Below are 17,068 nucleotides of genomic sequence, written 5' to 3'. Positions count from 1 at the left end.
AATGCCGAATGGTGCCCCAGAATGTGGCCCATGTGGCTGCTAAAGGCTGGTTTCCAAGGGGTGACTGTCCATCTACTGTCCTTCCATGCCGGCTTCTCTGAGAGGAGGTACATCAGGCCACCTCATGCCCTGCAGGTATCTGGAGCCAACTGCTCATGTGTAAACCCCAGCAGGTATCCTGGCTAGGGAACGCCACAAGTAGCTCTGTTCGTGTGTGTGTGTGTGTGTGTGTGTGTGTGTGTGTGTGTGTGTGTGTGTGTGTGTGTGTGACAGGCATGGTGCAGCCTGAGGCTGCTGGGCTATACTCCACTTCACTGTTATTTTCTCTGCTTTTAAGGGACCCGGCCAAAGGTGGAAACGACCCAGAAAATACCTCTCTGGATTGACATCATTATCTGCACGTTGCCATTTTGTCAGAAAACCTGCATTCACTTTTTTTTATTTCTCTTCTAAAAAGGTGTAGAGCTTTGCTGCACCCCCAAAATGAGACTCTCGTATATTAACCACCAGGGTTTCATCAATAAACGGCGGCTACCTTATTTTTGCGTTCATTACGTGTGTCCGGTCATAAGTTCAGCACAAGGTTTGCGTGGCCAATTATGTAAAACTCTGAAATCCCCCAGTGGCCACCCTTTGCCTCACCCCATCACAAAATTGTTCTGTCCACCCAGTTCAGTTCTGGCCACTCACCTCTCAGCTGTTGGAAACAGGAGGCACTGCTGTCTGGCTCCAGGGGATGTCTCAGGACCCCATTGCTGGGCTTGGGCCTCTCATATTCTCTTTCGGGGAGCATGGCCTGCTCACTCTCCATGGCGGGGTCTGAGTGTGGGGGCAGGGACTGTGGGAACCCAAACATCAAGAGGGACGAGAAGAAGAGCAAGGCACCGCAGAGCAGAAAGCCGCCCCACCAGGCTCCGATCCAGCGCGGGTCATCTGGAGTGATGTCCAGGTTACCTGAGAACAGAAAGGACAGTTTAGTGGAGGGGGCAAGTGGGCTGTGGGGACTCTGCTGGAAGAGAGACGTCCACTGCATAGAGTTCAAGGGCTGGAGCCATGGATGGGGTGGGGGTGGGGCTCTGGGCTGGGAAACTGTCTGTTCCATGTCAGTTTCTCCCATCAGTGGGGACCGAGCATGTTTCCCCCCCTTAATTTCCTTGTCTGTTCTGTGCTTATAATCTGTCTAAACAAAAACAGTGAGGAGCCAGACAGCCGAGGCAGGCTGAAATTGACTCATCTCGCTGCATTGCCAAGCTGAGTTCACAAAAACACAAGCAAATATTCACTATCCAAGGGTAGACTGTCACTAGGTGTACGCTCTCTCACCTGAAACTGTTTGTCTGAAATTTCATCCCATCCCTCACAGCACGGAGGAAGTCAGGTTCATAACTAAAAGGGGTAGGTGCAGAATGCAATTCAAGGAAATGGATGCCCGGGATGCTTGGATTAAAATCTTGCCCTTGTGGAGACTTTCTGAACTCTATGCCTCAGTTTACTAATCTGCAAACATCGATGACAACAGCTCCTACCTTGCAGAGTCATTAGGAAAGGCCAGAAAACCACACCAAACATGTGTTCGCAGACTTGGCGATGCCAATCTGTCATTTATGGTGGGGTCCTTTGTCCCCAAGATTCTACTGGCTAGGCTGACTCAAGTCCTGAGGGTGGCCCTTGGCTTGGCCCCAGCCCTCCCCCCAGAAAGCTCTGGCACAGCTCCAGTGCTCAAAGGCACCATGTATATTCGAGCAGTTTGGCTGCATGGATCTGAGTGGCCTTGGTACCCACAGCACTTCTTTGATGTGTCAACTGAAGTCCTGGGAAAGGAACAGGAACTGCAGCTTATTTCCTGGTTTTCACTCTACTCTTTACAGCTGCCCTGCAAAGTGGTATGTCCAGGTGGGCTACCTAGAAATGTCTTTTTGATGATCAACCATGCTTCCAGAACCCCCAAAGGAGATTCTTGGGGGGCTGGGCAATAATAGTAGGTGAGGCAAGAAAAATAGGGCTGCAGGCTGGGACCAGATGGATGGGCAGCTGGGGGAAGAGTGATGATTGCAGGTACCAGGTGAGCATTTTGCCATTTGTAAAGTGCCCCCCCCCCCCCCCCCCCCCCCCCCCCGCTCCAAGCCTCTTAATGACAACATCAGCTATCATTTTCCCAGGGTTTCCTTTGCAGCAGGAGTCACACACAGCACGAGGGTTGTTTCAGTGAATTTTCCCTATAAGCCTAGAAAAGAGGGTCTTGTATCCTCTCCATTTGTTGTGGAAACTGAGGCTTAGAAAGCCTAGGGTTCTTTGCTCAAGTTCCCAAGCGCAGCTTGGAACACAGAGGTCTTCACACAAAGGCCCCCCGTACTCCATACGGTACCACTCTTAGGATTTCTTTTTAGTCATCCTTAGTCACCTGGCCTTTGTGATCCCTGGAGAAGCAGGGCGAACACTAGATTCCTGTACTCTGTGCAATGGGTCTATGGCTACCAATTGCTCTGGTTATGTGCAAATTGGCTTTGGGATGCTCAGCGGCCCTCACCACGCTCACATGTACCAGTTGCTTTCGCATACCCATGTGCTGGAGAGGGTGCTTGAGCTGCCGAGGGCGGGGGTGGTGGTGCTGAGTCCCAGCTCTGCGGCTCACCAGCCTTAGCAACCCCTAGCCTTTTCATCACTTGTGAAATAAAGCTGCCACCTCCTGGAGTGGTTGTAAGGATGAAAGGTAACACGCAAGAACCCCTTGGCAAGCGTGGGCTCTCTGGATATGGCAGCACTTATTATTTTCCCCTTTCTGTTTCTAAATATATGAATGGGCATTTCCATGTGTGGGTTTTATTTTTAAACAATATGCCAGGGTACGGGAAATCTCAAGGTGATCCTGGAAGCATCTTCATGCAAATGAGGGAAGAGAAAAGGAAGTACAATCGCCTGGGGTAGCTGAATAGGGCTGTTTTCACTAGTCACTTACTGTGTTTCTTCACCTGCTGCCAAGCAGTGGATGAAAACAAAGAGGAAGGGAGCCGCCACTGTCTCCAGGCTCCAGATGTGAGCAAAGACAGAGACATCCTGGCAGTTGTTGGAGGGGAACAAAATCAGGGCTGTGGAGAAAGCCACGGGAAATCAGTGATTCTCTTGGATGTGTGAGAAAACATCCCGGGGAGGCGGGCTGGCACCGGCTATATGAGCCGTCTCTGTCACTTTCTTCCCTGTGGGCACGCATGTACAAAGTGTGAAAGTCAGCAAGGAACATGCCACCTAGTCAGAACCACAGCACACCGGCCATTTGGGTCAGGCTCATGTGAAGGTACGTGGAAGGCAGGATTCACAAAACCACGGATGGCTTTCTGGGGACCTCTCCTCTCTTCATTTTAGTTACTCAGGACATTGTGGCAGGAGAGAGACAGCACACTGAGGGGACACCACTCGGCTTCAGAGTGTGCATGGGGGAGGCTCAGTGACACTCTGACTTAGGAAGACAGCTCAGGCTTGAACCTGTCTCAGAGACTCCTCCACCAGTGTCTACACCAAACAATAGTGCATTGTATAAATGCACGTGTGCCTAAAGGTGCCTCCTGTGTGGACGCATGAATGTGCCTACAGACGCTGAGGCCAACCTCGGCTATGACTCCTCTGGAACTAGCTACTCTGTATTGTGAGTCAGAATCTCTCATTGGCCTGCAGCTCACCAATTTGCCTATGCAGGCTGGTCAGCCAGCTCCAGGGCTTTTCTGGTCCCCATCTCTCCAGAGCGGGAGTCACAGCACGCACCACTTTTGCATGCGGATCTGGGGTTGAACTCATGTCCTCAGACCTGTGGGCCAAGAGCTTTACCAACTGAGTTCTCCCTCAGACTCCTCAAATAATGTTTTTATGAGGAATTCTGGCTACTGAACAGTGGAACAAAACCTCTCGCTATTTGCATGGCAATTGTCAATGCTCAGAAGACATTGTTCTCAAATAGCTGATATTGAGAAAGACTTCTTTGTGTGTGTGCTGGCAAAGAAGCAAATGGTGGATGTCATTGACGTCTGGATTTCAACCAGCTCTTCTGGATACAAAGAGTATATGTCCCCAATTTGTGAAGTGTGGCCACATACTAGAGTTTTACAGAGGAAAAAGTGAGCAGGGGGACACGCGTCACTTCTGTCTGTGACTACGCCTATGCTGGTGTGTGGTTCCCATGCTTCTCTCCCCGAGAGGAATACATGAACGGGCTACAGTGAACACCATGTCCCCCTTGATCTGCTTTGGATACTTGGCAGGAACAAGAAATAAACTTCTACCATTCTAAGCCACAGATTTGGGGATATATTTGTTACTGTAGCATGATCTAGCCTACCCTGACTACTACAAATGGCTTGGGAAATAGGCACCTTTCTCTGTACTGACAGCAGTCTGGGGTCGGGGTGGGGGTGGGGCCCTAAGGACAGCAAAAGTGCTGTTTCAGGTAGGAAGTGGGGGCAAAGCTTGAGAACCTATTTATTTTTCTTTCTGTTTCCAGTTCCTGTATTGACTTTAAAAATCTGAGCCTGTTGTTTGAAGGTGGCTGTTTGCAAGATGTCCAGAACAAACTAAAGAGCACCAATCTGTCTCATTTACCCAGATATATCAATATAGCAATGGAATAAGAGGGATGATGGAAGCTATGGATCAGAATAGAGTGGGGGCGGGATCTCAGGCTGAGGGGACAGCCTGAGCTGAGGCGAGACAGGCCAGGGGAAGCAGGGTAGACAGAGAAAGCGCTCTGCTGCCACTTGTCTGCCCTCGGTCCCTCCAGGAGCTGGGAAGACACAGATTTCATTCTCAGGGAGGGTCAGTCACTCAGAAGGGCGAGGCTTTGGAAAAAGCTGAAACCACAACTCTCTCTGCTAGCTGTGCCTGTCCAGGATATGTCCATCATGAGACGGGGCACAGCTGGGGACTCTGCTTGCAAGTGTCCCTCTTTAGAAGACCCATTTGTTTTATTTGTGTGTGTGTGTGTGTGTGTGTGTGTGTGTGTGTGTGTGTGTGTGTGTGTGTTTCGTATGCTTTGTGTGCATGTGTGTCTTATGTGTGCTTTTTGCATGGGCAGGAGAGTGTGAGTCCGTGTGCCCCTATGGAGGCCAGAACAGGATGCTCAGGTGTCTTTCTCTGCTGTTTTTTATTCTTTACTGCCTTGAGACAGGGCCTCCCTCTCACTGACCTGGAAGTTCACCACTTTGGCTAGGCTGGCTGGCTACCATGCTCTGGGGGGATCTGTGTCTCTGCCCTCCACTGCCCTCCGATTCTGCGGCTCTGGACACTTGCACAGCCATGCCTCGCTTCTTCACGTGGGTGCTGGGGATTCGAACCCAAGTCCTTAAGCTCACAAAGAAAGCCTACTACCCAACGAGCCATCTCTCCAGCCCCCAGATCCACTTCTCTAAGTGTTTTATTTTGGCATCTGGCTTCTGGGCCACTTTGATTGTTTTCTAGTTCTGTTGCACAAAGTGAACAAGCTGCTAACAGCTGTTCGTCACCACTGCAAAGAGAAAGTGACTACAAGGGGCCTCTCAGGACTTTGGCCCCATTTCCAAGGTAGGAAATTGGGAGGAACAGGAAGAAGCCAGCATCCAACTCATTAACAGGCCTACCCATGAGACCGTGAGAAGAGTGGGTCAAAGCAAATTGGGGACAGTCACTTCTTTCTCTTGGGCCATGCGGGTGTGTGAGGGCCATTATGGCCCCCGAGGCATTTTTAGGTTCACGGACCTATTTGCTTAACCTACGTTATCAGACTCTTGCTATGGGACTCGGGAATTCCAAGAGTATCATTAAGTTACAAACCCAATTAGAAAGTGGAGGCAGGAAAGGTGTGGAACATTGCAGACCCCAGCCATCCAGCTCATCGGTCCAAATGGGAGGAATGCGGCTGCAAAGCTCGTCCTCTCGCCAGGCAGAACAGCAGCTCAGCTGATGACCTTTCCCCACCAGCACACAGGCTATGGCATCTTGTGGCAGCTACGGACACCGTGCAGCAGCTGTCTGCAGGGCCAACTGGTGCGTGCATTCCTTCCAACAAGTGTCTGATAACGTAGGCTAAGCAAATGGGAGTGCTGGGGAGGTTAGACCCACCCACCCGGGGAGGTGTCTATGAACGGGATGGGCAGCCTTCTGGTTAAGTTCAGGTTTCAAGGAGACCAGTTGCTAGGCTGAAAGGAAGAGCTGGCAGTCGGGGCTGCGAGCATGCCGGATCCCTCAGTAACTGCAGACTGCTAGAGGACCTCTCAGACACCGCACTGTATCTCACCTCCATGGCCTGCTTCCCATATGCTAGGCATTGTGTGGGCACTCTGCATGGTTCTCTTGCATTAGTCACACACAGGCTCAAGAGGAAGGATGGCTGCCCTAGGAACACAGAACCCAAGGGAGTGTTGTCTTAGTTAGGGTTTCTATTGCTGCAATGAAACACCATGACCAAAAAGCAAGTTGGGGGAGGAAAGGGTTTATTTGGCTTACACTTCAGCCTTGCTGAAGGAAATCAGGACAGGAATTCAAACAGGGCAGGATCCCGGAGGCAGGAGCTGATGCAGAGGCCATGGAGGGGTGCTGCTTACTGGCTTCTGTCCCATGGCTTGCTCAGCCTACCTTCTTATAGAACCAGGACCACCTGCCCAGGAATGGCATTACCCACCATGGGCTGGGCCTTCCCCTACTCATCACTGAATGAGAAAATGCCTTACAGCTGGATCTCATGGAGGCATTTCCTCCATGGAGGCGCTATCCTCTGATGACTCTGGCTTGTGTCAAGTTGACACACACAGCCAGCCAGTCCAAGTGTGGTCTGGAATCTTACTCTGTAGACCAGGCTGGCCTTGAACTCCTAGAGATCTGGTTACCTGTGCTTCTCAAGTGCTGGCATTAAATGCGTGTGCCACCACTGCCCGAGGAGTCTGGAATCTTGTCCACTACACACAACACCTTCTCAAACAGAAGCTAGACTCCCAAGTTCAGAAGGAGACAGGACATGTGCACCTGTCAGAACTGTTTAATCATGGCAGCTGCTGTTCCTAATCTCCCCGTAATAAACCCACACTACCAATACTGGTCGATGCAATGATTAGGGGTATACCCCGAAACCAAGTCCTTTCTTCAAGGTTCTGCTCTCTTTGAATTTTAGCTTGACCAAGATACTATAAAGAAGAAATTCTGAAAGTTTCATCATTTTCCTCCAGCACTCACAGGAAGAATCTATTTGCTTTAAGAGGAACGGATAGAGCCACATGGGATCAAACACAGATGAAAGGCAACAGCCTGTGAGTCCCATGCCTAAGCCGGGCCAGATGAGCCTCTGGGCAAGCTGTCTGCCCCTACCTGCTCTAGGGGATCTTCTCCTAGACTGCTGGCTCCTTCCTACAAGCAACCTGCTCCCCTGCACCCGCAGCTGCGCTCACTCACAGGCCACTGAAGTCCACTTTTCCTTGCAATGCATCTTCGGCCACGGCCGGGTCAGGGGAAAGGACATGTCTCCTCTGTCTGTTCCACAGCACAGGCCTTCCATGGGTGCCTTTGCCACCTCCACACAAACTCCAGGTCAGCCATTGCCTTCCCTGCCCTCTCCCCAACTCCAGATTGCAGAGATTCCTGTGTGGCTATGTGTACAGGTATTCATGTAGACTGTAACATTCCTATATCTACGGTGAACAGCACTAAAGAAGAACAATTTCAGGAGGCGAGGACAAGATGGTGGTGGTGGTGGGGGCTTAAAGGACAGAGCATTCCTGCCTCAAAACACAGCCCCAATGCACCCAAACATGATAAGGTTCGGCCACAAGATCGAAAACAATAAAAATTGCTTGGGCCGGGCGGTGGTGGCGCACGCCTTTAATCCCAGCACTCGGGAGGCAGAGCCAGGCGGATCTCTGTGAGTTCAAGGCCAGCCTGGGCTACCAAGTGAGTCCCAGGAAAGGCGCAAAGCTGCACAGAGAAACCCTGTCTCGAAAAACCAAAAAAAAAAAAAAAAAAAAAAAAAAAAAAAAAATTGCTTGGAAAGGAGATTTTTCCTGGCTGACTCCCTGAAAAAAATTAGAGATGCTCTTCTGCCCTCTAGTGGTCAGAATCAGCATCGTCCTTCAGGTATCCTCAGGAAGAAGCAGACATCCTCCTTAGCAACAGTTCCCTGTCACCTGTGCCCAGGAAGGCGGCCAACAGTAAAATGCCCAGACTGTAAAAATAGTGTCCATCTGAGGTATGTATGGGAGACATCAATGCCAACAAGCCTAGAAGTGTGGAGGAGGCCGCCTTACTTCTCACAGGGCTTAGGAGAGCAAGCAGAGATGATGAGAACAATAAGGGGTCTACCTTGGAAAGTGGGGGGCCTATGGGAACACAGGCTAAGTGCTCCCAGATACCACTCTATCCACGGTTACTCCAGGCACTGAGGCAGGAGGCTCTTTCATGGAGTCTGTGGGAGAGGGGATCATGAATAGGAAAGATCTACCGAGTGGTTCAGGAGACTTGGGTTTGTTTGGTGGGGTTCTTCCCCTTCTCAGTCTGAGACTCAGGCTCCTCATTAATATAGTGAAAGGTCTGAAATAGAAGCTGCCCAAGGTTCTTTCTGGCTCAGACATCTGGGCTGTTCCTACATCCTTGGAACACTACTGACATGCCCAGTACAAAATACATTACCCTCCATATCTTCAAGGGAGCTTCCCCACGGGAGCATTCCCCTCCAAACCCCTTGCTGCCCTGGATTTTGCTGCCTTTTAGTACAGTGGGAGCTAGCTTTTCTGTCTGGATAAGATGGCAGCTGACTTTTCATACAGTGTGTGCCTTACCAGTCCATCTTTGCTCTCTAGGAGTGGGCTTCTAAGGGCCAGGCTCCTGGAAAACAGGAGCATCTAGTCCCTTCCTGAACAGGCCTTGTGCTTGACAAGAATAAATAAAGAAGGCCGTATCTGATTTTATTTTCTCCTTGAAAATTGGTAACATCATTAACGACAAGTAAATATATCAGTGGGATTAATGGAGTGAATCACAGAGCAACTTGATTGGATTTAAGACCACATTATTTCTTTGGGGTGAATTAGTAAATTTAGCACTGTCAAGAGATGATGGATTGGGAACCCGGGGACTGAGAGTTCTTATTGATCCTGAGAACAGATCAGCTCAAGAGGCAGCTACAATAGCTCCCACCCTCTGCCTACAGAGAGAGAAAGGAGTTGTGGCTTTATTACTGATGGAACTATGCAGAAATCCTGTGTTCTCTTTCAGACGATGGCTGCGATACTTGTGAATACATGGGTCAGGCAGATCTGGGGTAATGGCCCTGTGGTGGTTTGAATCAATTGGCTCCTGTAGGCCCATAGGGAGTGGCACTATTAGGAGGTGTGGCTTTGTTGGAGTAGGTATGTCACTAAGGGTTGGGCTTTGAGGTCTCAGAAGCTCCAGCCAGGCCTACTGGCTCGCTCACTCTTCTTGCTGTCTGCAGATCCAAAACTCTCAGCTACCTCTCCAGCACCATGTCTACCCGCATGCCACCATGCTTCCTACCATGATGATAATGGACTAAAGCTCTGAACTGTAAGTCAGCCCCAAATAAATGTCTTTCTTTATAAGAGCTGCCATAGTCATGGCGTCTCTTCACAGTAACAGAAACCCCAACTAAGACAACCCCCCCAAATCCCTGCCTCTACCTAGAATACATATTCTTGCATAAGAATCCTTCTGCTTAACTGTGGGCCTGTGTGGTCAGTGGCTGTTTTCTAGCAAAGAGTGCTGGAGACATAACATGATGTGACCCGGAAGACTAGTTTACAAAATACGGTGGCTCCTTCTCTCAGGGGCTCTCTCTTATCTTTTCTACAGGAGGATTGGTGACAGAGTCCTGAAGAGAGGACCAAGAGAGTCAGCATGGGCACCACTGGCATGGGCTTGGAGTTGGAGCCTCTCCCTTTGGGTCCTTAAGGGGACTGCAGCCCAGGCTGGGAACTTGGTTGCATCCCATTGAAGTTGCTCCTGAGTCCCCCCGGAGCCATGTAAGAACTCTGAGGTAAGAAGTGTCCATCATGAGTCACTCTATACGTGGTGCCATTGCTATGGACTTGCTTTGGTAAGAAATAGGGATAGGACAGTGAGCATCACTTCTCATCACAGGCATTAGGGACCAATGTATACCTCGTAAGGCTGTTGGCTTCCTGCCTGGAGACTATAAACACTGGAATCAGGATAAAAATTTGTGGGCCTGGGTCCCGGAGTGACCATGGTGAGCTAACCCTTTCCAACCCCACTCTGTTTTGAACAGGTTATCTACACAATCAATTTTTTAGCACATCCAGTCACTTAAATTTGAGGACTATTTGTCACCACAGCACAGTCACGATGGTCAATGGCCACTGCTAACTTGATGGGATGAACCTGGGAGACCAGCCTCTGGGAATGCCTGTGAGGGGTTATCTAGACTGGGTTAACTGAGGTGGGACTATCCACCCATTGTGGGTAACAGCAGCATTCCCATGGTTGGGTTTCTGGCATGAATTGAAAAGGATGAATTTGTGATGCTTTTCTGCCCTCTAGTGGTAACAGGGAGCAACAACCCTCAAGAACCTTCAAGAAGGAATGGCTGAAGGAAACCAGATCCATTTTTAGGCTTATTCAGCTGTAAAGAATAACGAAACACGGCAAATGGACAGATGTGGGAATAATCATCGTGAGTAAGGTAACTCAAGCCCAATAAGACAAATCCTCTGTTCTTTCTCCTTTGTAGGTTCTAGATTTGAAAGCTTAGATTATGTGTGTTTAAACTAGAGTACCTACAGAAGTCTGAAAACCAGAAAGGGGCTCTGGGAAGATTTCAAGGCGTGAAACGTAATTTGATGGACACGACAAGGCTGTTGTACACATGATCTCAATGGCCGAGACTACATATACAACACACACACAAGACCAAGGGAGACAAAACCTCGGATGGACTGGGGGGGGGTGCACATGAAGTCCTGCTCTTAGCTGAGAAGCTACTGGCAACCGATGGCGGCTTGGGAGAGGGAGTAGTTTTCGTTGGGTGTGTGGCCCCTGCAAGGCTACCCATGCTCTAGCACGCGGTCCTACACTCATACACATACAAGAGTATTAGATGGACTCAGTGGGTTAGAAGGGAGAGAGAGTGTGCACATGAACCAGGGAGAGAAAAGTGCATGTGGGAGGAGCTAGAGGGAGAGAGAGAACAGGGGGTGGGTTTGATTCACACAGACATCATAGGGATGCATGAAATCTTCAATAGGAAAACCCTACACCAAGAGGGCAGGAAACCACCCAAAGCTAAGCATGCTGGTTCACTGCTCTCCACTTCCCGACTACGGCTGCAATGTGGTCAGCGGCCTCCCACTTCCCGCTGCCATGTCTTCCCCACCACGGTGGACTTCTCAGCTATACACCAAACTAAAGATTTCCTCTCCCAAGATGCTTCTTGTCAAGTGTTCTACTTTGCTTTTCTGTTGCTGAGATGAAACAGTTTATTTTATTTTTTTTTCCTCTTACATTTGGTGACCGTCCATCACTGAGAGAAGTCAGGCCAGGAACTCAAGGCAGGAACCTGGAAGCAGGAGCAGAAGCAGACACCATGGAAGAATGCTGCTATCCGCTCACGCCCAGGCCCACACCCAGTTACCTTTCTTAGAGGGCCCAGGCCAACCGACCTAGGGATGGAACTGCCCACAGCGGGCAGAGCCCTCCTAGATCAGGTAGCCATCAAGAAAGTGTCCCACGGACACGCCTCCAATTTGATGGAGGCAATTTCTCAGCGGAGGTTCCTTCTTCCCAGGTGGTGTCAAGTTCACAACCAAGATTAACCATCATGTGAGGCATTTGGTCTCAGCAATGAGACCAGTAACTAAAAAGAACAATATCATTTACCCTGACAGTCAACCAGTTTCATTTCAGAATCACAGGTGGGAAGCCCAGAGCATCTGAGAAACATATGTCCTCTTCCTATTAAGAACACAGCAAGTTTTGCTTAAGATAGTTTTATTTTTATTTATATTTTGCACATGTCTGTGTAGTATGTGGGTATGCCTGTCTGTGTGTGTGTGTGTAGTGTGTATATGTATATGTGTATGTGTGTGTAGTGTGTGTATAGTGTGTGTGTAGTATGTGTGTATAGTGTGTGTGTGTGTGTGTGTGTGTGTGTGTGTGTGTGTGTGTGTGTGTGTATACACCTTTGGAAGATGGGGCCTTGTGGTAAAAGTTAGATTGTGTGGCATGCCTTTGAAGAGGATATGGGAACCCTGGCTTCTTCCTCTCTCTTCCCATCACAGCCACCATGGAGTAAAAATCTGCCCCACCTTATGCTCTCCATCATCAAGCGGGCTCTTACCCAGAAGCCCCCAAACAACATGCCAACCCAACATGGACTCAGACCATGCGCCAGAACAAGCCCTTCTTCATTTTTACTTGACTGTCTCAGGCATGGACGTCACAGTCACAGGAAGAGGAGCAGCACAAGAATATTGCTTAGTGTTTGTGGAGTCTTAGAACCCAAGGCTAACAACTCCTTCGCAAGAGTGGGAATGTTTGTGGGGTGCTTAGCAATAATGATCTGGTCCTTACTTGTGTCGATGAAGACAGCATCCACATAGATTTTGGTACAGAAAGAGCCCAGAATAAATCCACAGGCTGGTCCAAATACCAACATCGTGAACAGGATTCCTGCAAGAAGAAAATGAAAGGTTAGGTTAAAACACAGAAGCCCCTCAAAGAGCAAAATCACCAAAGGTCAAACAGATGATCTTACATTGGCCAGGCAAGACACCTGACACCTGACAATATGACAAACGACAATATGAGGAGCTAGTCCAAACATCACAGAGGGGATATCAGTGCTTTCCATCTTCGAGAACGCCACGAGAATACTGCATATCACGCTGGAATTCCACAGGATTCTGTTTTAGATTTTATTGTTGTTTTAAATCATGTGTATACGTGTGGATTTATTCATGGGAGTGCTGTGGCCTCAAAGGTGTGGAGGAGGGCATTATATCCCCTGGAGCTGGAGTGAGAGGTGGCTGTGAGCCAACTGATGTACATGGTGGGAACACACCTGGACCCTCTGCAAGAGAAGCGAGCATTGCTAACCAATGAGCCATCTCTCCAGCTCCTCTCCAGGAACTCCAGAGGTAGCTCTAACAAGGTATTCATAGGCTCAATCTCTCTTACCTTTAGAGGACTTTGTGCCACATCAATCAGAAATACTAAAATAATCCAAATCTGGCACTAAATACTTTTCCTACCATTAAGAAATCTGAAGGGGAGGGGTGCTGGAGAGACATTTCAGTGGGCAAAGCGCCCAGCATAAATATAAGGACCTACATTTGGATCCTTAGGACTAACGTATACGCCAACCATGGCAGCCAGCCTGTAATCCCAATATCGGAAGGTCAGGACATAATGATCCCTGCGGCTCATTAGTCACCCAGCCCAGCTTAGTGGGTGAGATCGAGCTTCAGTGAGACACAATGGCTCAGAGAAGATGTAGAGCAACCAGGGAAGATACCTGATGTCCCCTTCCAACCTCCACATGCACATATATACACGTGCACAGACACCTGCACACATACATGCACCCCCATGTACACACACACACACACACACACACACACACACACACACACACACACACACCACAGAAAGGATTTTGAAAGGATTTTTACAACTCTGTGTTTACATTCATTTTAGCTATACCTCTCATTCCATCCATTCTTTCTTTCTTTTTTTGCTAAGATTCTAGGCACTCATACAAACTCAAGAATATTTGGGAAATGAGAAAAATCCAATCCACAAATGATTTTCAAATGCAGCCAAATATTTATAATCTTTAAACACAATAAATATGAAAACCCACACAAGAGTATACATCGAGAAGAAGTGACTAGACATTGGATAACTTCAGTTTCGCCACCCCCGTACTGTGGAATCACGGTCAATGGTTGTTCAGGACTCAAGCCTGTCTGTGGACCTGAGATGATGGCAGGCTTTGGCTGCGTATTTAGTTACCTGGAGACTGTAGTACACAAGCTTTACACAAAATTTTTGGCTCGCTTTTAGAAAAGCACCGAGCCTAAACTAAAACTCACAGGCTATAAACGCTTAATTCAATTTCAGTCTCAGAGACATATTCTGAGCACTGACCATCCCCCAGCCATGTGGATAAAGAGGAAAGTAGCAATCCCCTCACGACAGAGACAGTTATCAGATGGGGACAGCCAGGAACTCATGCACAGGTAGATGGTCCGGAACAGTGGGTTCCAGCAGGTCTACCTGGGAATCAGTGTCACAATGGGAACCCAAACTCGCATGCAGGAAGACACATCTGTCTACTGACTGGCTCCCTCAGAGGTGGGGCTCAGAGTATGTGGCTCACTGGGAAGTGTGCCTTGTATAGGTTCATTTTATCCTCAACCCTTCTCATTAGCCACTCAGCTTCCTGCTCACCATGAAGCCAGCAGCTCTGCCCTGCCATGCCCTTCCGCCATGGCAGTCTGCTACACCACAGGCTTAAAATCAATGGAACCAAAGACCGTGGACTGAGACCTCTGAAAACACGAGCCAAATAAATCCTCTGCCCACCAAGCTGTTTCCCCAGGCATTTCGTCATAGCGATGCAAACTGGCAAACTTGGCTTGTGAGCATTCACAAGCTCCTTCCAGGAGCCAAGCACTAACCTCAGGCTTCGAGACTCAGTACCAAACTTCAGACGGTTAAGGACCCTGGTCGTCATGGAGCTCACTGACTTACAGGAGGGGCCCCAAAGAAAACTCCAGAAGCTATAGACCCAAGTTCAAACGTTTCAAGTTCAAACGTTTCTAAGTATTTGGCAATGGAAATTAGGTCTTTACAAATAGGAACCCAGAGCCCCAGAGCAATCACTTGATTTTGGCCTGTAGACAGTCAGACAGACACAATGAAAAATAATGTTTTGTATCACAAGAATGGACTGCTAGAAAGAAATTAATCTGTTTCAAAATACCCAAAGGATAGCAACAGACCTCAAATCTCACAGCTATTCATATTTAAGGGCAAGTTTTAAAAGGGAAACATGTTAACTTTGGAAAGGAACAGTGTCTACAGAACCAGCACGCCAGTCCACTTTGTCACATTGCAGATAGATTATGATAGCGTAACAAAGAATAGTGTGTGTGTGTGTGTGTGTGTGTGTGTGTGTGTGTGTGTGTGTGTGTAGGCAGTGGCAGAGAGAGAGAGAGAGAGAGAGAGAGAGAGAGAGAGAGAGAGAGAGAGAGAGATAGAGAGAGAGATACAGGGATGGACTCCAGGACCCGGTAAATGATAGGCTAGTGCTCTACCACTGTGGTACATCCCTAGCCAAGTGACTCCTCCTCAGAGAGATATCATAGTAAGCAAACAGCAAGCTGGTTTTGAAAAATTTTCTATGGACAGCCCAATAATACCACGTGGGAAGAGTCCTCTCATATCAGGAGGCATAAGGTCTCAGATGGAGCAGCCTTGGAGCAAGGCTCTGGATCCTTAGGGAAAGCTGAAGGTATTAGGCACAAGGGTCTCACAGAAAGTTACTTGTGAATTTGTTTCCCCAGCTCTCCTTTCCTCATGCTGTGTACATGTGCGCATGCGTGTGCGCATGCGTTTTAATTTAGCAAAACTACCTCAAAATGATACCTGGCTGTAGCATCCCGGTGAAGAACAGGTGGTCCTGGTCCAGAGGGGAATGGTTTTGCTGTTCTTTTAAATTTGTGGCTCAAGAGTGCCCTCTGCTGTCTCTCTGGTGTCTATACACCACAGAAAGGGCAGGCTGTGGAAGAGCCTGAGAAAGCAAGCCAGGAAACCACCAAGGCAGAGTGGCCTCTGTCTATTACCCTGTCTAACCCAAACCCCTTTACAACTCTAGTCCCCTGTAATCTCTTCAATCATTGAAAGAGGAAGTGTGTGGATAGATGCGCTCTCAAACGCTCCTTTGTCTGCAGCTTGCAACCAGCACATTACAAGCAAAGGACCAGAAGCCAGGACGCCCCATCTTTAAGGGGACCGCCCAGGTGAGGGGTAAGGACTGGATAGCCTGGGTTGAAACCCCAGATCTGCTATTTTCTATCCTCACAAGAGCTCACTTGCTCCTCTGATGTTGCCAAGGGCAGTGGATGCTACCCTTGCTTTCTAGTGGTGATATGCCCAGAAAGAGGAAGAGGTCACCGGGAGGGAATGGAGGATGCTGGTGGCGAAGCTGTGACCTCCTTAAATTAGTGGACATCTGCCGTTGCCAAGCTGGGCGCTGAGGGACCATGAGCCCCGCCCCCTTGAACTCAGAGGATCCTGTAGAATAACTTTTGGAAAGCAGTCTCATTTATTATTTTATGTGTATGTGTCTGTGCCTAAGTGTACCACATGCACGCAAATGCCAAAGCAGGGCAGAAGAGGGCATCAGATAACCTGGCACTGCAGTTACAAGTGGAAGTGAGTCACCAGCCATCCTGCATGTTTGGACCCAAACTCGGGTCCTCTTCAAGGGCAGGAGTGCTCTTGACTGCTGAGCCAACTTCCCAGATCCATGGCATCAGCACCCGCCCACACCTCTCTTTCTTGTGATTTTCAACTGTTTCTTTTTGTTTTCAGCATCAAAGATTTATTTTTCTTTTATTTTTGAAATTACAGTATACTTACATCATTTCCCTCTTCCCTTTCCTCCCTCCTAACCCTCCCATACACCCTTCCTTGATCTCTTTCACATTCATGTCCTCTTTTTAAAAATTGTTGTTATGTGTGTGTGTGTCTGTATATGTGTGTGTGAGAGTCTGTGTGTGTGTGTGTGTGTGTGTGTGTGTGTGTGTGTGTGTGTGTGTGTGTCTGTGTCTGTGTGTATGACATCCCGTCTTTGAGAACTGAGTTTTCTGTAGTTGCCGAGAAGGAAAGCACCCATGGAAATCAGTTACGGGGAGGAACTGAAGGTAGCAGGGTCTGAACGGATTCTTGGCTTGGAGGAGCCCTGTAGCTCCCTAAAGGGACACTCAGCAATTGTTAGAGATCAGGACAACTGAAAGACAACCTTTTTCTCTCATTTTCAAACAATTACTATGTTGTTTGGATATACACCACTTAGCAAATA

At 48.7% G+C, this 17,068-nt stretch overlaps 1 protein-coding gene across 2 annotated transcripts in view; it reads right to left on the bottom strand.

Moving 5' to 3' along the window:
* Slco3a1 (solute carrier organic anion transporter family member 3A1) overlaps window positions 1-17,068 on the bottom strand; it is a 290,371-nt gene that overhangs the window by 67,720 nt on the left and 205,583 nt on the right. For both annotated transcript variants that reach the window (XM_052760922.1, XM_052760923.1), the window contains exons 3-4: window positions 12,550-12,648; window positions 691-954 (exon numbers count right to left, since the gene is read on the bottom strand). In XM_052760922.1, the coding sequence (XP_052616882.1) occupies window positions 691-954; window positions 12,550-12,648 (363 nt within the window). The remainder of the gene's footprint in view (window positions 1-690; window positions 955-12,549; window positions 12,649-17,068) is intronic.

Source organism: Peromyscus californicus, unplaced genomic scaffold (assembly GCF_007827085.1).
Source record: "Peromyscus californicus insignis strain IS unplaced genomic scaffold, ASM782708v3 Scaffold_4__1_contigs__length_199733344, whole genome shotgun sequence".
In the NCBI taxonomy this organism is placed as follows: Eukaryota; Metazoa; Chordata; class Mammalia; order Rodentia; family Cricetidae; genus Peromyscus; species Peromyscus californicus.
This window is presented reverse-complemented; position numbering and strand designations above follow the sequence as displayed.